The following is a 26,586-nucleotide window of genomic DNA, read 5'->3' as shown; positions in this document are numbered from 1 at the left end:
TTTGGCTGGAAGAAGTTTCTCCCAACCGGTCACTAACTTTTCTCCATGAACAGCTCCCAATAGCCAGAGAAATCAAATGTCCAACAGCAGCTCCATCAGGCACTTCCTCCTGCTGGCATTGGCAGACACACGGCAGCTGCAGCTCCTGCACTTCTGCCTCTTGCTGGGCATCTCCCTGGCTGCCCTCCTGGGCAACGGCCTCATCATCAGCACCGTAGCCTGCGGCCACCACCTGCACACGCCCATGTTCTTCTTCCTGCTCAACCTGGCCCTCACTGACCTGGGCTCCATCTGCACCACTGTCCCCAAAGCCATGCACAATTCCCTCTGGGACACCAGGAACATCTACTCAGGATGTGCTGCTCAGCTCTTCTTCTTTATGTTCTTTATCTCAGCAGAGCTTTCCCTCCTGACCATCATGTGCTATGACCGCTACGTGTCCATCTGCAAACCCCTGCACTACGGGACCCTCCTGGGCAGCAGAGCTTGTGCCCACATGGCAGCAGCTGCCTGGACCAGTGCCTTTCTCTACTCACTGCTGCACACAGCCAATACATTTTCCCTGCCTCTGTGCCATGGCAATGCCCTGGACCAGTTCTTCTGTGAAATCCCACAGATCCTCAAGCTCTCCTCCTCCAAATCCTACCTCAGGGAACTTGGGCTTCTTGCTCTAAGTGCCTGTGTAGCCTCAAGCTGCTTTGTGTTCATTGTTTTCTCCTATGTGCAGATCTTCAGGGCTGTGCTGAGGATCCCCTCTGAGCAGGGACGGTACAAAGCCTTTTCCACCTGCCTCCCTCACCTGGCTGTTGTCTCCCTGTTTCTTAGCACTGGCGTTTTTGCCTACCTGAAGCCCCCCTCCATCTCCTCCCCATCCCTTGATCTGGCCCTGTCAGTTCTGTATTCGGTGGTGCCTCCAGCCCTGAATCCCCTCATCTACAGCCTGAGAAACCAGGAGCTCAAGGCTGCAGTGTGGAGATTGGTGACTGGACTATATCAGAAACATTAAACTGCTTGCCAATTTCTGCAAATCACTTGAAATCAATGTAATCTTTCATTGTTCTTCTTGCGTATGGTGGTTGGTTTATTATTCTCATTCTTTTTATTTTTTTTAGTATTGTCCAAATGAAGTGCTACTGGTTTTGCCATTTCTCATTTCATTTCTCTCCACCTTTGCTGTGGCCCCAGACTGTGTCAATGAGGAGCTGTGCTCTCAGTGGCTCTAAAGGAAGTAAAGGATCTCCAAGCAAAGTTTTAACCAGAGTTCCCCCTCTTGTTGCCTTCGCTGGAGGTGCAGCAGCAATGTCTGTGTGCAGAGCTGGGGGCAGATCAGTGCTGGCACAGCAGCTGTGCCCAGCAGCAGCAGCTCTTGCTGTTGCCAGTGCTGCTGCCGTGGCCCTGCCCCGCTGCCCTGGTGGCCCTGGTGTTGCTGCAGGGCCTGAGTGCTCTCAGGGCCGGGCACAGCCCTGGGGGTGGCAGTGCTGGGGCTGCAGCAGGGACAGGCCATGGGCACTGCTGGGGCAGCGCTGACGCCTCAGGCCAGGCCCTGGGGGCTCCAGACTCCTTGCCCAGGCTCTCTCAAGAACACACCCAGGCCAATGGTCAGCACAGAAAAGCCCCGTGAGCAGCCCCAGGCTGGCCATGGGCAGGCTGGGGGCAAACAGCATGGCTGGGGCTCTACAAGGTCCCTGGGGCAGAGGGGAAGGAGTAGCAGAGCAGGGGCTGATCCATCCCCAGTGTGCTGCACAGCCCAGGGCAGCGTCCCAGAGCGTCCTGATGGAGCTGCCAACAACATCCCCCTCTGCAGCCCTGGCCTCTCCCCCAGCTCACACAGGTGCCCCATCCTTGCAGGCACAGACACAGCAGCACTGCCTCAGCAGCCCCTGTTTGCATTGCACAGAGCAGGGGGAGCACCCCCATGCTGTTGCTGTGGGGACATGAACCTGAGGGAGCACAAATGCCATCAGCCCCTGGGGCCAGCAAGGGCTGGGGGACAGCAGGGAAACCACTCAGCTTTGTCCTGCCCTCTGCAGTCAGCCAGAAAGTTTGTTCCCATCAGCTGGGAGTTTCCTGTGCCACTGCAGATATTGTTGGTCAGAGCCAGGGCTGCCTGGCAGCCACTCCCAAACTGCCCCGAGCATTTCCCTGCCTTCACCTTTGCTTTCCTTCCTCTTTCCTGATCCAGATTTCTTCCTATTGCCCATCCCTGTTCCTTCCCCTCCAAGGAGCCCATCCCTGTTTGCCCTTTCCTCTCTGGCCCCACTCCCCATTGCAGTTCCTGACTTGGCACCATGGGAACATCCCTTGGGGAGCAGGATCATCCTACAAGTGCTGCAGGAATTGTCTGCAGGCTCCTGCAGTTCCTGGTGCTGCTTCCTTGCCAGAGGCACCCCAGGCCAGGGGGCACATCTGGGCTGCTCTGTCTGGCTCTGGGGCTCCCTGTTCTGGGCAATGAGGAGGAGCTGCAGAGGCTCTGCAGGACTGACAGGATGGGCTTTGGGGCTGCCAGGAAAAGCTGAGGCACCTGGGCTGCTGGAGCTCCTGAAAAGGAGTCCCTGGGCTCATGCTGCAACTTCTCCAAGGGTGTTTCCAGAGGATCCCAGAATCAGCAATGTTGGAAAAGACCTCGGAGATCATCAATCCAATCTTTCCCCTGCCACTGCCTTGTGTCTTCTGAACCTCCTCTTCTCCAGGAAAGACAACCCCAGCTCCCTCAGCTGTACTCCAGACCCCTCCCAGCATTGTGTCCCTTCTCTGGACATGCTCCAGCCCCTCCATGTCCTTCCTAAATTGGGGGCACCAGAACTGCAAACAGCACTTGAGGTGCTGCCCAAGCAGTGCTGAGCACAGGGGAACAATCCCTGCCCTGCTCCTGCTGGCCACACCATTCCTGATCCAGGCCAGGAGCCATTGGCCTTCTTGGCCACCTGGGCACACTGCTGGCTCCTGTCCAGCCTGCTGTCCATCAGTCCCTGCAGGTCCCTTTCTGCCTGGCTGCTGTCCAGCCACTCTGTCCCCAGCCTGTATTGCTGCAGGGGTTGTTGTGGCCAAAGTGCAGGACTCAGCACTTGGACTTGTTAAACCTCACCTTGCTGGGTTTGGCCCCTGCATCTATCCTGTCCAGGAGCCCTGCTCCCAGCATGAGCCCAGTTGCCCCCCCCCGTGTCCTTCCAGTTTCCTTGTCAGTCCGAGGATGATCCTGGTCACTTCCCCTCACTCCTGGCAGGATCCCTCCTCTTCCCAGTATGAGCCCAGGCACTCACAGTCATTCCCCGTTATGCAATTTGTCCCCAACCTGGTCCCAGTTGCTCCCACTTTCATCCAGTGTGTTCCCAGTTCTACCAGTTGCCCATAGTATAGTCCCAGTACCTCCAAGTATGATGTCAGTCTCTCCCAGCAGGGCCCCAGTCACTCACACTTGCCCCCAGTTGCCCCCTGCATGGTCCCAGTTCCCCCAGCACATTCCCAGTGGCTCCCAGTGTTGTCCCAGTCACCACCTGCATGGTCTCAGGCATTCCCAGCATATCCCAGTTGCCCTGAACATACTCGTACTCATTGCCAGGCACTCCCAGTTACCTCAGTGTGGTTCAGCTGCCCCCAGTTTTATCCCAGTCACTGCCAGGAAATCCCAGTTGTCACCAGCATGCATCCTGTCATTCCCAGTTGTTCCCAGTTCCTCCCAGTATGATCCCAGTTGTCCCTCGAATAGTCCCAGTCCCTCTCAGCATGGTCCCACTCACTCCCAGTTGCCCCCAGCATGGTCCCAGCTGTTTGCATTGTGGTTCCAGTGCCCTCAGTATGGTCACAGACACTCCCAGCATATCCCAGTTGCCCCAGTGAGGTTCTGGTTTCCTGAAAATGATCCCAGTCTTTCCCACTTACTCCCACTTGCCTCTAGCATGATCCCAGTTTCTGGCAGTTGCCCAAAGTGTGGTCCCAGTTACCCCAGTTGTGTCCTTAGTCCCCTTAACATGGTTGCAGTATCCTCCAGTTGATTCCAGTTGCTCCCAATGTGTCCACATTTTCCTGCCAGCATGGGCCCAGTAGCTCCCAGTAACCCCCAGTCAGGATCCATTCTCATCTCCTGTAACCCCAGTGGCTCCCAGGATGATCCCAGTTGCACCCAGTCACTCCCAGTATGGTTACAACCACCCCTCGTATGATCCCAGTCACTCGTAGATCCTCCCAATATGATTCCAGTCATGCTCAGAGTGACTCCCTGTCACTCCCAGTGTGGGCCCTGTTGCTCCCAGTCACTTCCAGTATAGTTCCAGTCACAGCCAGCACCTTTCCAGTCACTCCCAGTCTGGTTCCAGTAGGATCCCAGTCACTTTCAGATACTCCCAGTACTATTCCTGTCAATCCCAGTATGATGTCAACCAGTTCCAGTATGACCCCAGCATGGGCACAGCTGCTCCCATGACCATCCAGTGGGGTTTCAGTTGCTCCCATTTACCCCCACTGTGGTTTCAATCACTCCCAGCGTATTCCAGTTACTCCCAGCAGGTTCCCAGTTAGTCCCAATTGTCCTCAGTTGCTTCCAGCCTGATCCCAGTTGCTCACAGCCACTCCTAGTCACCCTCAGTGCAGTCCCAGTTGCTCCAAGTATGATCCAGTTTGATCCCAGTTGCCCCCAGCATTGTTCCAGTTGCTCCCTGTTCCTCCCAGTGTGATCCCAGTTGAACCCTGTTGTCCCTTCTATAGTCCCAGTCACTCCCCATGTGATCCCAGTCCCGGCCAGCATGATCCCAGTCATGCCCTATTGCCCCCAGTGTAGACCCAGTCACTCCCACTCACTCCCAGTTGCCCCTACCATGGTCCCAGCTCTCCCCAGCATGGTCCCTCTTGTTCCCAGTCATTCCCAGTATGATTACAAACACTCCCAGTACATCCCAGTTTCCCTCAGCATGTCCGTGGTTCTTCCCAGACCCTCACAGTGATCCCAGTAAGGTGCTTGTTATCCCAGTATGTTCTCAGTCATGCCCAGCATATCCCAGGTGCCTCCAGCCTGCATCCAGTCATTGCCAGTTCCTCCAGTTTGCTTGCAGCATGATCCCAGTTTCTCTCAGTTGCTCCCAGTGGCCCAAAGTGTGATCCCATCTGCTTCCATTCAATACCAATAGGAGCCCAGTAAGCTCCAGTTTGATCCTTGTCACATGCCAGCACTCCCAGTATGGTCCCAGTATAATCCCAATAACTTCCAATCACTCCCAGTATGGTCCCAGTTGCCTCCAGCTAGATCAATCCAGTCAGTCCCAGTATGATGCCATTTGCTCCCAGCTGTTCCCAGTCGCCCCCAGTATGGGGGATGATGTGCATGGTGTGTTCCCAGTCACTCTCAGACACTCCCAGTATTAGTCCAGTCCCTACCAGTATGATCCAGAGATGATCCCAGTGTGTTCCCAGTCCCTGCCAGTATGAACCAGTTGTGCCCCACATGGCTCGAGTTGCTCTCTTTCACCCTCACTTTCATTGCAGACACTCCCAGTATGTCCCAGTGTAGCCCAGTTCCTTCCAGCACATTCCCAGTCACTCCCAGTCCCTTCCAGCATGATCCCATTTGCTCACAACCACTCCCAGTCAGCCTCAGTGTAGTGGCACTCACTGCCAGTATGATCCCAGTCACCTCCAGCATGACCCCAGTTCATCCCAGTATAAGCCCAGTGGCTTCCAATCATGCCCATCATGTACCCGCTCAGTCCCAGTTCCTCCCAGTTGCTCCTTGCATGATCCCAGTTGCTCAGAACTGCTCCTGGTCACCCTCAGAATGATCCCAGTCACTCACAGTATATCCCATCTGTCCCCCAATATGGTCTCAATTGCCCCCTGCAGGCTCCTACTCCACCCCAGTGTGATCCCAGTATGATCCCAGTCTTCCTCAGTGTGATCACAGTCTGCCCCAGCATGGGCCTAGCTGCTCCCAGTATGATCCCCGTAGCATCCCAGTACAATCCCAGTCATTGGAGATGTTGATCTTTGACATCCCTGAATGATCCCTTTTGGTCCTGAAACAGACTTGCAGAATCCTGAAACAAAGAACTGCTAAAGAAAAGTCACTAATAACTATTTTAAAAATTCCATTGATAATTATCAAACAATATTGAGAAAATTTCTGGAATGCTCTGGCCACTGTCCTTAATTGAATCACTTGGGCTGAGCCTGACTTGTGGCTTTCCAGTACTCTGAGCTGGTAGCTCTAGCCACCATTCTTTTTTTTTTATTTTTCCTGCACCACTGGGTGGGACAGGGTCCCTGGCCCCAGTCCGAGTGGGCAGACCAAGGACCCCAGACCAGGCCCACAGAACAGAGCCCCAGGCCTGAGTAGGGGAATCAAAGCCCACAAACCTGGTGGTGGGCAGGCCAAACAGCCCAGACCTGGCCTGCAGGGTGGGGTCTTTGTTCTCACAGCCCATCCCCACCATGCTGCCAGTGCCTTGGCAGCAGGAGTGACCGAACGCTTTTTCCCTCTCCCCCTATAACCACCAGTGCACACCGGCAGCTGGGAAGGAGAAGCTTTCCCTGGGATCTCCATCCCGGATCTGCGGGTCTTCTTTCCCCAGAAAAAGTGAGCGATGCTCGCTCTCCACCCCCTCCACCCCTCACCCCACAATTCAAATTCCAATGTTCCTGTTTTCTGTTCCTCAACATCACCCCCATCCCCTCCGGGCTTCTGGACAGAGGCAGCACCTCTGGGAGCCACATCCCCCACGCCACTGGCGCCCATGAGGGGAGTCAGGCACCCCAAATCCCAGCGAGAAGCCCCTGACCAAACATGAATCAGCCTGTGAAAAATGTTGTGTCCCAGAAAAACACTGAGTTTGAAAGTTTTCAGCTGGGAGGCCCCGGCTGTCAGCAAATGAGCCGCGCCTCCCCTGAGGGACAGGCCAGCGTCCCCTTCTTCTCTCCCAGCTCCCCCCACAGGGGTATTATAAATAAGAAGCTTGACTAGGCCAATATTCAAGCAGCAATCAAGTCATTAATTAATATGGTAAAGTACGAGCAATACAGCGCTGGGTACAGTGGGGGAAGTTTTCCCTCCAACTGCACACCGATAGTTGAGGCATACAGGTATTTGTAGGGGTACTCATCAGCTTTCTCAGCAGTTTCTATTCCCAATTTTTATGTCACAATTCTATACCTATTGTGATTTAGTTATTCTCAGGATGTATCCCAGAAAGGAGTATCTCAAGATCCTGGTGGTTCAGTTTCTGAAAGAAGGAAGAAATCTCCCAGATGGTGTGGTCCAGAATCCAGATGTGGGTCCACCTTTTAATTGCAGAGACTATAAATCTCATAGCAGTGATGTCCAGTTTCCCTTGGCTATTAATCCTTGAGTTGAGTTGAGGTTCATCTTCCTTTCTCAGGCTGCTTTTCACTGTTTTGTTAAGGTGTGAGATAAGCGTGTTTCCTTTTATTTATTCTAAAGGTATATTTTCAAAGATCCTTACTACAAGCAATATTCTAAAATTATACTTCAAAAGGTTATTATTGCAAAACTCTTTCAGGCTTAGCTACAAGCAGAAAGTTCCTGTCAAAAAGCAACATCCTTAATGCTTTAATTCAAATGCTCCTAAATCAACTTAACACTTATAAAGGTTAATTAAGAAAAAAGGATAGGTTCAAAGGCCTTCTTCCATGCTTTACGTTCCTCAGTAATTATTAGAATTTGTCTTTATAACTGTCCCATGTTTGGTTTCCACACATATTAAAATCACAAATACACACGTTGCCAGTATGTACCTGACATGAAACAGGGCTTTGTATTTCACAGGGGGGCACAGGGACGTCTCCTGTGAGAAGCTGATGGAAGCTTCCACCGTGTCTGGCACAGCCAATTCCTGTTGGCTTCAAAGATGGACCTGCTGCTGGCAAAGGCTGGGCCAGTTACAAATGGTGGCAATGCCTCTGTGATAACAGATTGAAAAGGAAATCAAAATAGAGATTGTGGCGCAGTTTTAACTCCACTCAGAGGAGAGCAGAGGGAGAACATGTGAGAAGAACAACTCTGCAGGCATCCAGGTCAGTGCAGAAGGAGGGGCAGGAGGTGCTCCAGGCCCTGGAGACCCAGGCACCCTGCAGGAGAGCCATGGAGAGAGGGGCCCTGCTCCCAGGCTGGAGCAGCCTGTCCCTGGAGGAATGCACCCCCTGGAAGAGTGACCCATGCTGCAGCAGTTTGGGAAGGACTGTTGTCCCTGGCATGGACTCACACTGCAGCAGTTTGCAGAGGGCTGCTGCCCCTGAAATGGACTCACATGGGAGAAGCTCCTGCAGAACTGTCTCCCTTGGGAGGGACCCACGGTGCAGCAGGGGAACCACTCCTCTCCCTGAGCAGGGCCAGAAGCCATGGGTGATGAACTGACCATAACCCCCATTCCCTGTCTCCCTGCACTGCTGGGGTAGGAGGTAGAGCTGGAAGGAGGGAGGTGAGGAGCTTATTTTATTTCCCCTTTTCCTGCTCTGACTTTGTTAGTAATAAATGAATTTCACATCTCTAAGCTAAGCCTGTTTCTCCCAGGACAGTATTTGATGAGTGATCTCACCCAGTCCTTATCTCAACCCACGAACCATTTATTAAATTGTCTTTATCCAGCTGCAGAGGGGAGTGAGTGAGCAGCCCACATGGATGCCTGGCATTTGGCCTGGGTCAACCCACGACACCTTGGTACCACAGGGTCACAACGGACCCTTGGTTCTATGGGGTCTCATCGGTTCCATCTGGCCCTGCAGGGCCACTGTGGAGAATATTATTAATAGTTGGTTAGCTGAGAAAGGCCATACTGACATAATGCCGCTGGTCAAGCTGAAAGAGGGAAGTCAGCAGTCAGCAGGCTGAAAGGAGAAGTCAGCAGTCGGTGACCAATGACAGGCAAGGACAGAATGCCCTTGCCGCAACATGAGGATAGGGAAGAGAGATTCTTCCTGAGAATATGTAGAAAGTATCAAAAGTATAACCATAAGAATGCAGAAGTAGGCGTAGTTGCTGATATGTAACTAACCAATCCTGAGCTCAACTTTTGCAATATGTATGAAGCTCATTATGAACTGTATTTAACCTGCTGTACTGATCAGTAAAATTGGGCCTGTGATGAGCTAATTGATGTCCTGGTCTCCTTCTGTCGACAGGCCACTTCATTCAACAAGGCCCCAAAGTTTCACAGTGGTCTCCAGGATTCCATGGGGCCCTGCAATGTCAAAATGGACCTTTGGATCCATGGGGGCCCACAGTGTCACAATGGGCTCTTTTGGTTCTACAGCTTCACAACGGCCCCTTGGTTCCATGTGTCCTGCACTGTTCCATGAATCCTTAGTTCCATGTAGGGTCACAATGGTCTCCTTGGTTTCATGGTGCCACAGTTGCCATAATTTCCATGGTCTCACAACTGCCCTTGGATCCCAAGAGGCCCCAGAGTGTGACAATGGCCCCTTGCTTCCATGACGCCCTGCACTGTCACAATGGTGTCCATGATTCCATCAGGCCCTGCAGTGTCACCACGGACAGTTGGTTCAGTGACACCCTACAATGTCACCACGGACCCTTGGTTCCACAGAGCCCCACTGTGTCACTGTGGTCCCTTTGCTTCCAAGGCTCAGAAGTGCCAGAACAACCCTTTGGTTCCATCAGGCCTTGAAGTTCCAAAATGGTCTCCATGGTTTCATGAGTACCCCCTGTGTCACAAGAGACTCTTGGTTCCCTGAAGTTCTCCAGTGTCACAATGGGCCCTTGGTTCCATGAGGTTTGGTAGAGTCCCAATTGACTCCTGAGTTCCATGCAGCCCTGCTGTGTCACAATGCCCATGGTTCCATGAGTGTCCATGGTGTCACCACAGTCCCCTTGGATCCCCAGTATCACCATGGTCTCCTTGGTACCATCCAGGTCTTGTAACAAGAGACAGTGAGGCATTTTGTGCCTTAGATGAAAGGCTGCAGAACTCATGGTGGTGAGGCTGTGTCACTGATAAGAAACAAAAACCACCTGAATCTAAACGCGAAATATCATCTCAAGTACCTTCAATCCCAGCCTCAACAGAGGTAGAAAATACAAACAGAGATCTCCTAGTAAATCAAAAACAGGGACCATATTTGGAATGCAGGCAAAATGCATTCAAGTGCACTCAAATGCACTCGATATGATGGGGAGGTGATGATCCCCTATTCCAAGAGTGAACTTAGGAAGTGCTGACTATTGAAGGAACTACAGAGAACCACAATATAAGAAAAGCTGGTGGCAAAGGTAATTCTGGGACAGGGAGACCAGAAAGCAAGAGCAGATGAGCCAGTGCAGTCGCCACCAAGAAGATCACGTTCACACGCTGTGGGCAGCAACCCCATCAGGCCATGTCACCATCCCCTGGTACAAGGGGGGTCACAATGGTTTGTTTCACTGATCTCAGGGTGCAAAGACACACAGCAGGGGACTTTCAGTATTAACCAAAACAAATGCACCTTTTATTGAGCGCCTGCAGCAGATGCAACAGAAGGATTAGAAAGGAGATAAAGGACAGAGGGACAGAGAAAAGGGGGGGGAGAATAGCTGCCAACGAAGAGATTAAATACTCGTGTTCTGGCCAATAGATCCGTCTGGTCACGTCGGGGAGAGTCTCAAAGTCTTTGGTTAACTCAAGGCTCTTTTATAATCTACCGCCGGGAGGGGAGCAGGATGGCACATGGAGGGAACAGTGGAGAATAAATCCATTGGGAACAGGCACAGACAGTCCAGTTCTGAACAGCACAAACCGGTGCCAGCAGTGAGTGGGGCCCGTTGTTTCAGGACTGGTTCCTATGGGAAACATCCCGCTTCCCATGGCAGACATCCCACTCCAGTCAGGCCAGCACCCCTGGGTTAGAATTTTAGGGGTCTCAGTCTCAGTCCTTGGGGAGGGCTTCAATCTCCATCCTTGACGACGGCTGTGAGGCAGATGAGGGATCTTTGGACCGTCTCTTACAGACTGACATCCCTAAACATAAAAATAATTAGGCATTTCCCCTTAAAAATAAAATTTACGGAATTAGGAAAATTATAATTATTTTTATTATTTATGATAGTAATATTCTATATTTGTATTAAAAAATTTTAATATTTGTATTTAAAAATCCATACCTTTTTAGCAAGCAAAAAATTTATTGGTCATTAGTTCTAAGTAACACAATTCCCAACATTAATTCATTGACCAGTGTGGCTATTGATTTCTACTTCTTTAGGCTAATCAGTCCTATGTTAAATCCTTTTGTTATCTTTTTTATCATTTTCAAAGACAGGATAAAAGGGGCCACTTTGCGGTCCGTGGAGACATTTCTGCGGCACATTTTGGGCAGTTTTGGGTCTGGAGAGGGAATTCAGAGAGAACTTGAGGGTCTGGAGGACACGGGGGAGCCGGGTGGGCACTTGGTGGGGCACTCAGGGCTTCCAGTTCGGGGCGCGGGGCAGCACTTGGGGGTCCAGGGGGGCGCTTGGAGGCCAGGGAGGGGAATTTGGGGCCCTTCGGGATCCGGGCGGGCCCTTGGAGGACTCTGACGGAGCTCTCTGGGGCGCGAGCGGTGATGGGAGTTGTAGGCGCAGGTCTAATGCAGTTTAACAGGGCCGCGGGGCATCATGGAAGTTGGAGGCGCAGCTGCAATAGACGTCGGTTGAGGTGCGGGGCATGACGGGAGATGAAGTCCCGGCTAAGACAGCACTGGGCAAGTGCCGCAGAGCATGATGCGAGCCGTAGTCCCGGAAGTGGCTCCAACGCTTTGTTTGGAGGTTCGGGAAGGCTCTTGGCGGACTCTTCTGCATCCGAGCCGCGACTTGAGGTCCTCGGGGGAATGTAAACGGTTTGAGAGAACTTGAGGGGAGCTCGGGGAGCTCTAATCGGGCTCTTTAGGGTGCGGCCCACGGCAGGAGTTTTAGGCGCCTGACTGTTCTGAGGGGCTTTGGGGCCGCGGGGCATGAGAGGAGATGAATTCCCAGAAGTGGCTGTACCGGGCATCTGTGGGGTTGGGAGCACTCAGGGGGTCCGGGGACGCTTTTGGGGGGTCCCGAATGGGCACTGAGGGGGCAGTGAGGGATCCTGGAGGGTCTGGGGGACGCTTAAGGGACAAAGGGGTGGCGGATCCCAGGGTTAGAGCGCGGGGCATGACTGGGGTTGTAGTCCCGGCTCCAATGGGACTCAATCCGGCCGCGGGGCATGACGGGAGTTGTGGCTACAGTAGGTACCGTCCCCGAGTCTCCGAAATCTGCCGCTGATTGGCTTCGGGCGGTGATAGGCGGGAGTCTTGGCAAATAGGATGCGGCAGAGGCGGGAACAGTCCATTCAACATCTCCAGTCCCTCCCAGTACAGTCCAGTTCATCCCCAGTACAGCCCACGTCATCTACAGCCCAAGTACAACCCAGTTCAACCCCAGTGCCCCTCACATCCCTCCCAGTACAGCCCAGTCCCTCCCAATACACCTGAGTTTATACCCAGTCCCTCCAAGTTCCCTCCAGTGTCATCCACAGGATGCCCCAGTGTCCCCAGTCCTCCCCGCAACGGCCCCAGTGTCTTCCACAGCATTCCCAGTGCTCCCAGTATGTCCCAGTTCTCCCGAGTCTCACTCCCAGTATGTCCCAGTGTCTCCCACAGCGTTCCGAGTTTTCCCAGTTTGTCCCAGTCCTCCTCAGTGATTCCAAGCACAGTTTAATTTCTCACGGTGGCCATGGCAGCCAAACCCAGCAGTGGGGTCAGTGCAGTGCCCATGGCCACAGCCCCTTGCAGGGCCCAGTGCAGCTTGGGCTGATGATCCACCCTCACAGCTGGCCCAGGGCAGCTCTGCAGTGCCTTTGGTGGCACCTGGGGCTGGCACACACCTGAGCAGTGTGTCTGTTTGCAGTGGGGAAACTCAGCAGTTTGAGATTGCTGCAAAAAACCCCAAAAAAGTGAAAACCCCTCTCAGGCTGGGTGCAGCCAGCTCTGCAAGCACAGCAGGGCCCAGGACAGTGAGGACAGACAGGATGGGGCTGGGCAATGTGGAGCAAGGTTGTCCACGCTGGGTCAGAGCTCCAGGCACAGCTTCTGTGAGCAGGCCAGAGCTGCTGAGGAGAGACCCTGGGTCAATATCAATCACAGAATGCTGCAATCACCTCTGATCCAAAGAGAAATGTAATAAAATATACCCTTTAAAAAAGGAATGTATATTTTATTACTGCTCTTTGAAATCTTTCTCCATAACTGGACTAGGAGAACTTTAATGACACTCTCAGGGCTTTGCTGTTGTTTACATCAGACTCAGTCCTTGAGAGTGTCTTCAAAAAACTTCTCAAGAACTCAAAAGTTAAATTTAGTCTCCAAATTTTCTCGAAGTTTTAATGGCTCCCACAGAGGGACACAACTGCCTGCCTCTGCCTGCCCACACAAAGGCTCCTGCTGGGGGACATGCTGCACTACAGCCCTGCCCTGGCAGGGAAATTCCTTTCTGTTTGGGTCCCGTTTGGGTCTGGCTCTCCCTATCTGCCCCTTGCATTAATTCTTTCTTTCTCTGGCTGTTCTCTATTGCGCCAAAAGGATCCACCATCTCTGAAACTTCCTTCAGTCCCTCCCAGGGCTCCTCTGCTGTCCTCAGTCTCCACTGAGCACAGAGCTGCTTTGTCCCTGTACATGAATTTCCTGTTTCAGAGGGTGTCATTTATTCAGGCCAGAGCTCTAGTGAGGGATAACTCCCAACCTCACATGGACATGTAATTCTACCAGCGTGTTGCTTATATACAGTCACTAAATGTGAATTACAATTTAGCCATTTCCATAAAACCCACCCCAAGTTCCCAGATTCAGTCCTTGTTTTCTCTATTCCTGCACCCTTGAGCCAGATGTTTTCTTCTTCTCTTCCAACCATTCCTGTCGGGAAAGCATCCCCTGCATGCCTTGTTCCTGTGCTGAAAGTTCCCAGGCACAGTAAAAACTGAATTCACCCTTTTGGTATCAGCCCCAGGCTTTGTGTGGGCAGGCAGAGGCGGGCAGGAGGCAGAGCTGGGTGCAAAGGAATGGCCCAGCCAGGTGGGGCAGCCGGGGGATGCCGACAGCCTGCAGGGACAGAGGCGCAGGGCAGGGACACCGTGGGACAGCCTGGGCTGCACAGGGCACAGGGATGGGCAGCAGCTGCAAGACAGCCCTGACAGAGCCAACTTGGGCAGCACTTTGGCCATGGCTGCTGGGCCTGGGCCTGAGGCAGGAGCAGGAGACAAGTGACCCTTAAAGGGCTGGGGCCTCATTGCCTCCTTGTCCCTGCTCAGCAGCCTGGCAGGGGCCGCCCCACGCTCCTGCCCCTGCCATTGCACATCCCCACATGGCAGTGCCCATCCCGGGAAGAGCCCTGAGCAAGGAGGGAGGGACAGGATCTGCCTGGCCAGGGGCTGGGGCTCAGGCCTGGGCCCTGTGCATTCCTGAAACACATCCAGCTTTGCTCAGCACCAGAGACACCTTTGCCTTCTTTGTCCCCAGCTGTCATCACTGCCTCCAGTGTCCTGCGCTAACTGGAACCTGGGGACACTTTCCCAGTGGTGTCCCTCTGTGGGACATATTAAAACTTCAAGAAAATTTGGAATTTAAATTTAACTTTGTGCTATTGACTCTCAAAGACTGAGTCTGATGTAAACAACAGCAAAGCCCTGAGAGGGTCATTAAAGTTTTCCTAGTCCAGTCATGGAGAAAGATTTCGAAGTACAGTAAGAAAATATACATTCCTGTTTTAAAGGGTGTCTTTGATTAAATTTCTCTTTAGAGCAGAGGTGATTGCAGCATTCTGTGATTGATATTGACCCAGCAGCTTTGGCCTGCTCACAGAAGCTGTGCCTGGAGCTCTGACCAGTGTGGACAGCCTTGCTCCACATTGCCCAGCCCCATCCTGTCTGTCCTCACTGTCCTGGGCCCTGCTGTGCTTGCAGAGCTGGCTGCACCCAGCCTGAGAGGGGTTTTCACTTTTTTTGGGTTTTTTGAAGCAATCTGAATCTCCTGAGTTTCCCCACTGCAAACAGACACACTGCTCAGGTGTGTGCCAGCCCCAGGTGCCGCCAAAGGCACTGCAGAGCTGCCCTGGGCCAGCTGTGAGGGTGGATCATCAGCCCAAGCTGCACTGGGCCCTGCAAGGGGCTGTGGCCATGGGCACTGCACTGACCCCACTGCTGGGTTTGGCTGCCATGGCCACCGTGAGAAATTAAACTGTGCTTGGAATCACTGGGGAGGACTGGGACATACTGGGGAACACTGGGAATGCTGTGGGAGACACTGGGACATACTGGGAGTGACACTGGGGAGGACTGGGACAACCTGAGGGCACTGGTGGCATTGCGGACAAAACTGGGGACACTGGGGCATCATATGGATCAGGTTGGGAAGAACTGGGAACAACTGGGAATGAACTCAGGTGTATTGGGACAGACAGGGCTGCACTGGGAGGGACTGGAGGGCCACTGGGGTTGAACTGGGTTCTACTTGGAATGAAATGGGCTTTAGTGGGGTTATATTGGTCTGTACTGGAATGGACTGGACTGTCCCTGGATGGACTGTAGGAGTTAGATTTGGCTGTTCCCGCCTCCACCACATCCCATTTGCTGAGGCTCCCACCTATCACCGTTCCCAGCCAATCATCACTAGGAATCCGGGCCTAGGGGCCGTGCCTAAAAAGGCACCATATTTTCTCCTTGCATACAACTCCCATCACACTCCGCGGCCCCATTAAGCCCCATTGGAGCCGGGACTACAACGCCCGTCGTGCCCCGCGCTCCACAGTACCCCAGGATCGCCCCCATCTGTCCCATCAGTGTTCCCCAGACCCTCCACGATCCCTCAGTGCCCCCTTACCGCCCATTCGGGAGCCTCCGAAAGCGCCCGGGACCCTCTGAGTCCTCCTGACCCCAAGATGCCCTGTTATCAACAAAAACTCGGTTAATATTTTTTTATGAGAAAAAGTTTCAAAAAGGCAGCCAGACCACTGGCCCTGCCCAAGTTCTGTGTGTTTTGTTATTGTAATCACGGGTCGTTGTCGTTAATGGTTGTTTTTGTATTAGTAAAAGCCCTGGCTGGGGCGAGGTAATGGCCCTTCTCCTGGGTGGGGACCTTGCCCGAAGCTAAGTTTTGCCTTTCTCAGAATAGGGAAGACACCTGAGAAGGTGGGGGGGGTTATGCAAAGTGACTCGCAAGACCAGAATGCTTTGTGGGACCCCATCTCCAAACTCATGGAGAAACCCCAAAAACAACGAGCCACCTAAGAGCTGAGAGACTAGAGTGATGTCTGGACGTGAGGAACCGAGTGCTGAGCCTGCAGAGACGCGGAACACCTTCGGACCCTCTCGCCCTGACCATGGGAGGTGACCCCGGAGCTGAGACCAGGCCGACTGAGTGGGAGGGGCAACATCTGACGACACCATCTTATGGGATCAGGAGACCCAAAAGGCTCCCAAGAGGATCTGATCCCCAGCTCTGCCCCTGGTGGACAGAGCTGCGCATATCCTCCTCCTCTGAGTCGCCCTGGGAGACGACGGACGCTGCAGACCCGTCGAGCCGCCCAATCCTGAGCTGATCACTTTTAATAAAGGCATTACACAGGAGAAGAAGTCTCCTGGCCCTGTTTATTTCAGCTGGGGGCTCTCGTCCGGAATAGCCACGCCGCAAGAGGACTCAGGACTGGCCATCTTGGATCTTCAGAGGACAGCTGGCTACCAGGACCAGAGGGACCGGCTCAGGACAGCGACGCAGAGGAGCACCGGAGCACCGGACTGGTGAGAAACTCGGTGGCGGGAGCGGGAGACGTGCGTACGTGTGTGTGAGTGAGACGAGGGCCGGCAGCCGGACCTTCGAAGCGAGAGTGGACCCCTCAGTACTGCGGTTCCGTCTTTTCGCGAGAAAAGCGGCCAGGAACAGGGGGACGCGAGTGGAATTAGTGTGAGTGAGTCGTCTCCCAAGGGGGAATAAAGGGCCCCCCACTCCGGGCGTGCGGAGTGAATTACTGTGTATGAGTGGCACGCACCCCAAAGTCCTGACAAAGGGAGGTCAGGCACTTTTGTAAGTCTCGAGAAGGATTCGAGTAAGATTTGTCAGTCCCGAGAAGGATTCGGGTGGTTCACAAGCCCTGCAGGCAAAGTAAGTCCTGACAAAGGAGTCAGGCACAAACCCCAGCGAAGGAGGCTGCGGTTTGCTTTTAAGTCCTGATACAGTGAAGCCTAAAAATTGGCAGGTTAGGCAAACTAAAAATCAGGCAGTTGTTTCTCCTGACTGAGGGTGTCAGGCACGACCCGGATTCTTGGCCGTGGCTTCGTGTGTTTAAGTCCCGATAGATGTAAGACCTGACGCTGGGAAGTTGGGCAATCAAGAGATTGGGCAGTTGTTTCAGTATAAAGTCCTGAGCATCAGGCAGTAAATTTGAAGTTCAGTGGAGGAGGCTGGAGCTCCTCAAGGAAGGTTTTTTTGAAATTCCCGGTCAGTAGAGGCACCTTCGGGATATTTTTTATTGAGACTTGAAAAATGGGATGTTGTAGTAGTAAAAAGACCGGCAAGAGACTGAGTTATATACATCCCAATAGTCCCTTAGGAGAACTGTTAGTAAAATGGGATTCTATAGAGGCCACGGAGGGATTAGATAAAGTGAAAATGATCCATTATTGTATGGAAGTCTGGCCAGAATTAGAGGTGCAAGGAGGATGGCCTTGGTGTGGGACAAAGGATAAGTGGATGTGCCAACAATTAAATAATTATCTGACAGCTCGAGGGGATACTGATCCTGAGCAATTATTGTATGTGGCTTGCTGGTTAAAGAGTGCTGTTGGGGATGAAGGGGTGCGAATTTGTAAGGTACAGAGGAAGAAAGAGGGGAATGAAGGAGGGGATGATAGAACTAGTAAAAGATGGGACCCCCTGGATTATTTGCCTCCTTCTGCCCCTCCACCTTATAATCCTCTTCTTCAAGCACCTCAAATGGCAGGTCCGGTTTCTCCCCCGGCTGCCATCTCATTACCACCTGCTCAAACTCCTCCTTCTACCTCTTCAGCTTCTGCTATGATGAACCCAGTATCTCCTCCAGTTCCTTCTGCACCACCACAAGTGCCTACTCCACCTGCTGCATTCTCCACCCCTTCTCCAGCTCCGCTTAATATCTACTCAGGTCCCTCTCCCCCTCCTATTGCTGTCCCTTTACCTCCTTCTACCTGGGACACAAATGCCTCCTCGCCCAGTAGACAGCTATCAGCAAATACACCTGCTGATGGGCAGAAAGTTCAGGGTAACCCAGATGTCCCTCAAAGTAGTTTGGCATCTGAAGATGGGCCATACTGTAGCACCAGATCCAAGACCTCCAAGGCAGAGAGACTCTTTCCCCTCAGAGAGGTTCCTATGGGAGGAGTGGCGGGAGGTGTTGGCTTTGTGAATGCTCCCCTAACTGCTTCTGAGGTGAGAGGATTCAAGAAAGAGTTGGGGCATTTAGTTGAGGACCCAGTGGGCATAGCCAAACAAGTGGATCAATTTCTAGGTCCAAATATCTACACTTGGGGGGAAATGAATTCCATCCTGAGTATATTATTTTCCCCAGAAGAGGTCCAGATGATAAGGGCGGCGGGCATAAAAATTTGGGAGAAAGATAACAGTCCAGGACCTCAGGTGCCATCAGGTGAAGAGAAATTGCCACTAACGGAGCCCAACTGGAACCCTAATCAGGAGGAGGGTAGGAAGGCCATGAGGGAATATAGGTCTTTGATAATACGGGGGATCAAAGAGTCAGTTCCCAAAGGAACTAATACCCAATTGGCATTTGAGGGTACACAGGAGAAAGATGAAGCTCCTGCTGCCTGGCTTAATCGCCTAAGGCGGAACTTTCAGTTGTACTCTAGATTAGACCCAGACACCCTGGAAGGTCAAATGCTACTAAAAGTCCAATTTGTTACCAAATCTTGGCCTGATATACGGAGAAAACTGGAAAAGATGGAAGATTGGCAAGAGAAGGACATTAATGAGTTATTAAAAGAGGCACTGAAGGTGTATTTAAGGAGGGAGGAAGATAAAGCAAAGGCCAAGGCTAAGATCATGGTTGCTGTAGCTAGAGAAAGTGCAGGGTGGGCGGGTCCACCACCAGGAGGAGGCAAGGATAGGTCAGTACTGTCAGGTGCAAGAGGGATGGAGACACCTCAAAGCCCTTTGAGAGAGCGACATTGCTCTTACTGTGGAAAGGCAGGACACGTCAGGAGGTTTTGTAGAAAACTCAGTCTTGATGAGGCAATAGCCAGGGAACAAGATAATTTAGGGAAGATCCTTAAAGGTGACGATTAGAGGGTCAGGTGCTTTACACTATAGGGGACCCGATGTAACATCTAGAAGAGCCCTTGGTAAACTTTGAAGTGGGACCCTTAAATGAAGAAAATTAGAATTTTTGAGTAGATACAGGAGCAGATAAGTCCTGTCTCAACAAAGTACTAAGAAGTATAGTATAGTATAGTATAGTATAGTATAGTATAGTATAGTATAGTATAGTATAGTATAGTATAGTGAAAAACATCTGAAGTTAGAAAAAAACAGCTAGGTAGAAAGGATATCCAATAGCACCAAAAACTGGCCAGTAATACTTAACTTGTAATAAGTGATGTGAAAGTAAAAGGTACCTTATTGTTGTCTTGTTGTGTGCGTGAGAGTGAGTCACAAGCAAAGTCAGCCTCAACTTCCCGGGCACGTGGGAAGGGGGCAGTGGAAGTGTGTGTGTGACCTGCAAACCAGGCTTGTGTCCCCCAGGCGGGTGGGGGCTGTGGCCAAAGAGTGTGTGTGACCTGCAAACGAGACTAGTGCTCCTCAGGTGTGTGAGGGAGCCGTAGCTGTGAGAGCGTGAGTGACACGCAGACAGCCTCACAGGTGAATGTGCACCAGAGGCAACCAGAGCCAGGGCCCTTCCAGGAGGCCCAGAGATGCTGAGACCTGTGGGCCAACCCCAAGGTGAGGGGAGCCACAGTGATTTTCTAGCAATAATGATCCAGTTTGTGTCTTGAGGGTGTGAAGGAATGTGTGAGAATAAATATAGACAAATTAGAATAGAGGTAATGTAGATTGTGCATTATAAGTTTTACCACATCTCCTTAGAGGGAAGTGTATTGTGTAGAAGAATGGCGTAAGAAAAAAAAAAAGAGAAAAAAATTCAAGTGTAAGGGGTTGAAAGAAGTATTTAAGCTGTAAGTGAAAGTGAGAAACAGAAGCAAGAGATAAATAGATAAGATCTTGAAAAATAGAACAGAAAAACCAGTGAATTAAATACACAGAAAAATAGGGGAATAAAAATACTTTGGGAGTTAAGTTAGCTGAGAAATACAACTCCTTGCAAAATACAGAGTATGTAGAAGTTGATGAGAGAAACATGCAAGCTATGGAAAAAGAGAAATTAACCAATAACATTAAACAGAGAAACTGAGTTTTGATAAAATCATTAAATTGCAGACCACTAATGCCTGTGTTTGAAAGCCCGTTTCAGGTACTCTTCATTACTAATTCGACTGTGCAGACCAAAAGAAAAAGGTTGGACTCACATCACTCTCACCCCCCTGGCATTGGACCAGGATTCAACACCAGTTTTTTTTCCCTCTGGCATTCTGGCATTGGACCGGACTGCACCCCATTCTTCCGCTGGCATTGGGCCAGAGTCCAAGTTTTTCCCTCTGGCATTGGACCAGAGTCTACACCACTCTCACCCCCCGGCGCTGGACGAGATTCATCTGCTTCACAAGCTAAATCACCTGAGTACACTGTGGTAAAAGGACCAAAGGATTTAAAGTTGACTCTCAGAAGGAAGAGTCAAAAAGACTAAACTGTGTGGGAAAAAAAAAATTGTTAAGAGTTCTAATATTGCTTAAAATGTTTTAAGACTGTTCTGTGTAAATTATGTTGGTAAAAAGTTTAAGACTGTAAATAAGTAATTCTAGTTAAGTTCCCCAATTTATTTCTAAAGACTCCAGGTTAATCCTCTACAGAACACTCCCCTGGGAGGGGAAACCAAAATTGGTAGGGAACAGACCAAGAGAGGTTTAACCAGAGAAACGGGTAGAAGGGACTCTAAAGAGCTTGGAAGCTTTTCCTCAGTAAAGTTCCCCAAGAGGCAAGGCCGGGTGGGCAGGCTGTGTGAGATGACCCATACCGGACTCTTGGGAAGGGTAGTGCTGATGGCTCTGGTTGCTGGTGGTGCTCTGGGGTGCCCAGCTGAGCCGTGCAATGAATGCTACCAACCCCTCTATGAGGAGGAAGTGAGCTCCTTGTCGAGAGTCCACATCAGTTCTAACCCTGATTGTGTTAACCTCTCCCAATTGGTCTTTTATCAAAAAAATAAGAGAGTGTATTGGATAATATACAATACTGCCACTTTTAGGCAGCCACTCCTAGGAGAGTGCCCTATAGGGGAAGCCTGGTTGTGCTTTAAATGGGATGCTGCTGAAACAAGCTCAGCAGATCTAGTAAAAAGCAAAGAAATGGTGAAAATAGTAAGAAAAATTGTTTGTTACAAGTATTTATATGAGTGTACTGGAAAAGAGATAAACCCCTTTAGGAACACATTTCAGGGGAGCCTTAAACCCCTAGATTTGATCTCGTCTGGCAGCTGCACCGCTGGAGTGATAAAACCAATTTTCTTATTACCCAAAGAAACTGGATCAAGTTTGGGAGTTCCTATATATAATTTGGGAGAAATTAAACAGAACAGGCACAGTGAAATAGAAATTGAGAAAATCCAAAATTGTAAAAGCCAAATTCGGATCCCAATATCTATGTTAAACAAAGTTATTCGGCTCCAGGCAGTATTAAAAATAAAGAATTCAATTATTAGGAACATTTCAAACGAAATAAAAAGGTTAGTATGTGTAAATAATGAAGATCAAACTCCTACACTTGATCCCAGTGGGTGGGAGAACCTGGAGATTTTCAAAAAGGATGTGTGGGGAAAGGTAGTTTTTCTCGCTGTGTGTGCACTTGGAGGATTGCTATTTTTACTATGCTTATTTATCTGTTTCAGTAAAATAGTGTTTGCCGTGAAGACAAACCTGAAGAAACCAAGGAAAGTAACAAGGTTAAGTAACCGTGATTACCAAAGTGCACAAGAGATTTATATTAGATTCAAAACAAAAATTAAGAGTTGATGCGAGCTTAGAGTTTAAGCTCGATCAAAGAAAAAGAGGGGGGACTGTTATGAACAAAAACTCGGTTAATATTTTTTTATGAGAAAAAGTTTCAAAAAGGCAGCCAGACCACTGGCCCTGCCCAAGTTCTGTGTGTTTTGTTATTGTAATCACGGGTCGTTGTCGTTAATGGTTGTTTTTGTATTAGTAAAAGCCCTGGCTGGGGCGAGGTAATGGCCCTTCTCCTGGGTGGGGACCTTGCCCGAAGCTAAGTTTTGCCTTTCTCAGAATAGGGAAGACACCTGAGAAGGTGGGGGGGGTTATGCAAAGTGACTCGCAAGACCAGAATGCTTTGTGGGACCCCATCTCCAAACTCATGGAGAAACCCCAAAAACAACGAGCCACCTAAGAGCTGAGAGACTAGAGTGATGTCTGGACGTGAGGAACCGAGTGCTGAGCCTGCAGAGACGCGGAACACCTTCGGACCCTCTCGCCCTGACCATGGGAGGTGACCCCGGAGCTGAGACCAGGCCGACTGAGTGGGAGGGACAACATCTGACGACACCATCTTAGGGGATCAGGAGACCCAAAAGGCTCCCAAGAGGATCTGATCCCCAGCTCTGCCCCTGGTGGACAGAGCTGCGCATATCCTCCTCCTCTGAGTCGCCCTGGGAGATGACGGACGCTGCAGACCCGTCGAGCCGCCCAATCCTGAGCTGATCACTTTTTAATAAAGGCATTACACAGGAGAAGAAGTCTCCTGGCCCTGTTTATTTCATGCCCCGTACAGCCACTTGTAAAAATTTATCTCCTCTCATCCCCCGCGGCCCCAGATCCCCTCAGAACACAGTCCCGCGCCTAAAACTTCTGCCGTGCCCCGCGCCCTAAAGAGTCCGGTTAGAGCTCCCCGTAAGTTTCCCTGAGGGTTTCAAGTCGAGGCTCGGACGCAAAAGTGTCCCCTAACAGCCGTCCCGGACCCCCAAACATCGTGATCGAGCCACTTCCGGGACTTCAACTCCCATCAAGCTTCGCTGCGCACGTCCGGCGCTATTCCATCCGGGACTTCATCTCCCGTCATGCCCGGCGCCCCACCGAGGGCCATTGCAGTTGCGCCTCAAACTCCCGTGATGCTCCGCGGCCCTATTAAATCTTATGATACCTGCGCATACAACTCCCATCACCCCCCGCGCCCCAGAGAGTCCCGTCAGCGGTTCCCCAAGGGCCCGCCCGGACCCCGAAGGGCCCCAAATTCCCCTCCCTGACCTCCAAGGGCCCCCCTGGATCCCCAAGTGCTGCCCCGGACCCCGAACTGTCCCTCGGGATCCCTGAGTGCCCCACCAAGTGCCCACCCGGCTCCCCCAAGTGTCCTCCAGACCCTCAAATTCTCTCTGAATTCCCTCTCCAGACCCAAAACTGCCCCGAATGTGCCCCAGAAATGTCTCCAGGGACCCCAAAGTGCTGCCCCTTGACCCTGTGTGAGAAAAAGATGATTAAAAAGATGATAAAAAAGATGATAAAAAGACGACAAATATAACTAATTACCATAAAGAGGAAGAAATAAGTCGCCAAGAAATAATAATTAATTAATGGAAGGAATTGTGTTTTTCTTAATTAAATTAATTAATTAATGAAAGGAATTCTTAGAATGAGGGACAATTTTTTTTTATTACTAAAAAATGTATAGATTTTTAAAGGAAAATATAAAACTAATGTAATAAAAATAATAAAAATATAAATTAGAATATTATGTTTATAACTTTATTTATTAATTAAATTTTTTTTATAAGGAAAAATACTTTCATTTTTTTATGTGTTTTGAGATGTCAGTCCCCGGTGGGCCATGTCAGACATAGGTTGGGGGTGAGGAGCAGCTTGTCCAAACAGGGACAGCCCCTGCAAGGGGCTCATTCTTCTCCCTGCCCAGACCTCCTAAGGAGACATTCAGCATCAAGATCACCTGGGAAATGCTTCTGTCCCTTCTTCTCTGAAATGAAAACAAAAAAAAATATTCCGTTGACTGAAAAGAAAAATCATGAGGTGCACATTGGAATCTTCCTCCTGAAAAGAACTCCAAACTGACTCCAATCACTGCACAAGCCCTGGAGACCCAAAGACAATGGAAGGGAGACAAAGAGCTCCTGAGGGCTTTCTGTATTTTAATCAGCCCCACGCTGGATTTGGGGCTGGCTCCAGGAGCCTCAGGCATGCAGAGAAGGGTGGAGAAGCTGCTCAAGGAGTCAGCAGCAAAACTCCAAGTGCCTTGGAGCATGGCTGGGCCCCAGTGAGGGCAGGGAGTGCCCAAGGCTGCCCAGGGCCTGGTGAGAGCAGATCCTTGAGGACAGGATTGCAGGGAGCCCAAGGCTCTGAGCAGGGAACTGCAGTGCTGAGCAAGGCCTGGCTTGGCTGGGTTTTCTCTCCTTTCAAGAGTCTCGGGGTAGGCACTGTTGGTTTCAGGTCCATGGTCCCTGTGCTGCTCTTGGCCTGTTCTGGTTAGGGTGACGAAGGCAAAAAGCTCTGGCCACGGTCCTGATGTTGTGTTATGTTTTCTCTGGTTAGAAGCGTTATTTTAATTCTTCATTTGCATCGTGGCTTGTTGTTCTAGGTGTTTTCATTAGGTCATTCTTTTCTGTTATGTTTTATGGGATTTTCATATTTGGTTATTATCTGACACAGTCCTCTTCTTTATGGTGTTGGGCGGTTAAACAACTTAGATGGGAGTGGGAATGATAGTAAAAGATTCTAAAATCATGAAATTTGGGGAATTAGAAAGAAGCTAGACATAGTGGGGCCGTAGAAAAATGTTAAAAATAGACTCTGGAAATGTTAGGCTTTGTGTTTGCCAGATCATGTGAATTTACACCTGTGTAAGCAGTATATGATAAAAGATATAATTGTTAGATGTGATGATTGTTTAGTAATTATATACAATTATTTTATAATCATAAGAAGAATTCTGAGAAACTATGTTAGATGTTTGAGGGGAGGGGTCACGATGAGCCCATGCTTGGCTGAAATCTATGTATACAATAAAACAATATAGGTTTAATAATTAACATTAAAGTTATATAAGGATTGACTATAAAAACATGTTTGTCCCGAATACATGTCGGAGACAGATTTGGGTTGTACCCTTGACACCCAGAGCTCTTCAATAAAAGCACCTGCATTGAATCATTCTCGTGATTATGCGCTTCTGAACGCTGACAGGAGCAGTGGGGGTAAAACCTGACAGTGAGGGGATTTACATAATTATAAGTCCTTTAACTAGCATTGGAACTTGACATAACTGTTAAACATTCAACAAACATTCTATAAATAACATTGGAACTTAATATTAACTCCTTTAACAATGAACTTTATATCAACTCCTTTAACAATTGATTCTCTACAATTTCCCCCTTTAATTGTTCGATTGGGCTCAAGCCTGCATCATTTAGCAATTACTTCTTCTTGAAAGTATAATTTTTAATATTGGTTGTAAATTTGCTTGGCATCTTCATGTTCTTGATCATTCATTATCATGATTACTTTTACTTCTTTTTTATTAAGCTCTTTTGGTATCATTACACTTGCTTGTACAGCAGATGTTACAACTCGGATTATACAGGGGAGCATGCAAGGTAGGAGGATCAAACCAGCAATTTCACATAAGATGAAAAAGGTTTTTTTTTCCCACCAGTTTCCTTTTAATGACCAGAAATTGTCCCACCAGCTGGTATCGAATGTAGGGGTCCACTCTGGTGTTCCAACATAAGCTAACTTCCAGATTTCCTTTGAGATATTTCTAATGACTTCACTGCAGTCATCCATTTCTAAGCAGCACTGGGGGAGTTAAATTTTCCACATATGCTTCCATCATCAGCTAATAAATAAACTACTGCTAGTCTGATTTGATACACCACAGCTCTAGTCTGGGATAGTTGGTCATTTATGTGGTCTAAAGCTAGAGAGGCTCGGTTCGATACCATCTCGAGTGCTGCCTGTAATCTCAGAATCCGATTTAACTCCGTATAAATTGGGGTCCGGTGTCCCCAGGACCCATCTTGAGCCTGGGTCGCCGGTCCATGAGTGCAAATTATTTCCTGGGGGGTCCATACTGTGTTTTTCCATGTCTGTGTTCCTCCAATTTCAATTAAGTTTCTTTTTGGTCAGCTAGATTTGTTCAAATCATCACATACTGGGACCCCTAGGTTCAATCCAGACTCTTTTGGGAGTAAGAAAAATGACGGTTTAATAATTCCGATAGTGCAAGTGCTGCTCCACTCCCCGGGTAATTCAGTGTAAGCCACATTCCCACATATCCAAACCAGGTTTTCTGGAGCTTTCCAGGAAGCATCACTGATAGTCATTGGAAATTCCCAGTACTTGGATATTTCTCTCACTCCCCAGAATGGGTCCATTCCTCTTATTCCTTCCTTTCTTTATTTATTTATTCCTTTATTTATTCCTTTATTTATTCCTTTATTTATTCCTTTTCCAGTACACTCATGGAGTTTAGATCCTTCTCGGTAGA

At 50.0% G+C, this 26,586-nt stretch overlaps 1 protein-coding gene across 1 annotated transcript; it reads left to right on the top strand.

Annotated features, from left to right (window-relative positions):
- Window positions 1-454: 454 nt before the first annotated feature.
- Window positions 455-26,120, top strand: LOC134433869 (olfactory receptor 14J1-like; the record flags this gene model as incomplete). The annotated part of the gene is made up of 2 exons (XM_063182569.1): window positions 455-916; window positions 26,109-26,120. Coding segments are annotated over 2 exons (474 nt in total), but the record flags the coding sequence as incomplete, so codon positions are not given.
- Between the last annotated feature and the right edge of the window lie 466 nt (window positions 26,121-26,586).

The sequence above is a fragment of the Melospiza melodia genome, unplaced genomic scaffold (assembly GCF_035770615.1).
Source record: "Melospiza melodia melodia isolate bMelMel2 unplaced genomic scaffold, bMelMel2.pri scaffold_28, whole genome shotgun sequence".
Classification (NCBI taxonomy): Eukaryota; Metazoa; Chordata; class Aves; order Passeriformes; family Passerellidae; genus Melospiza; species Melospiza melodia.
The sequence above is the reverse complement of the archived record's forward strand: the minus strand, read 5'-3'. Positions and strand labels throughout refer to the sequence as shown.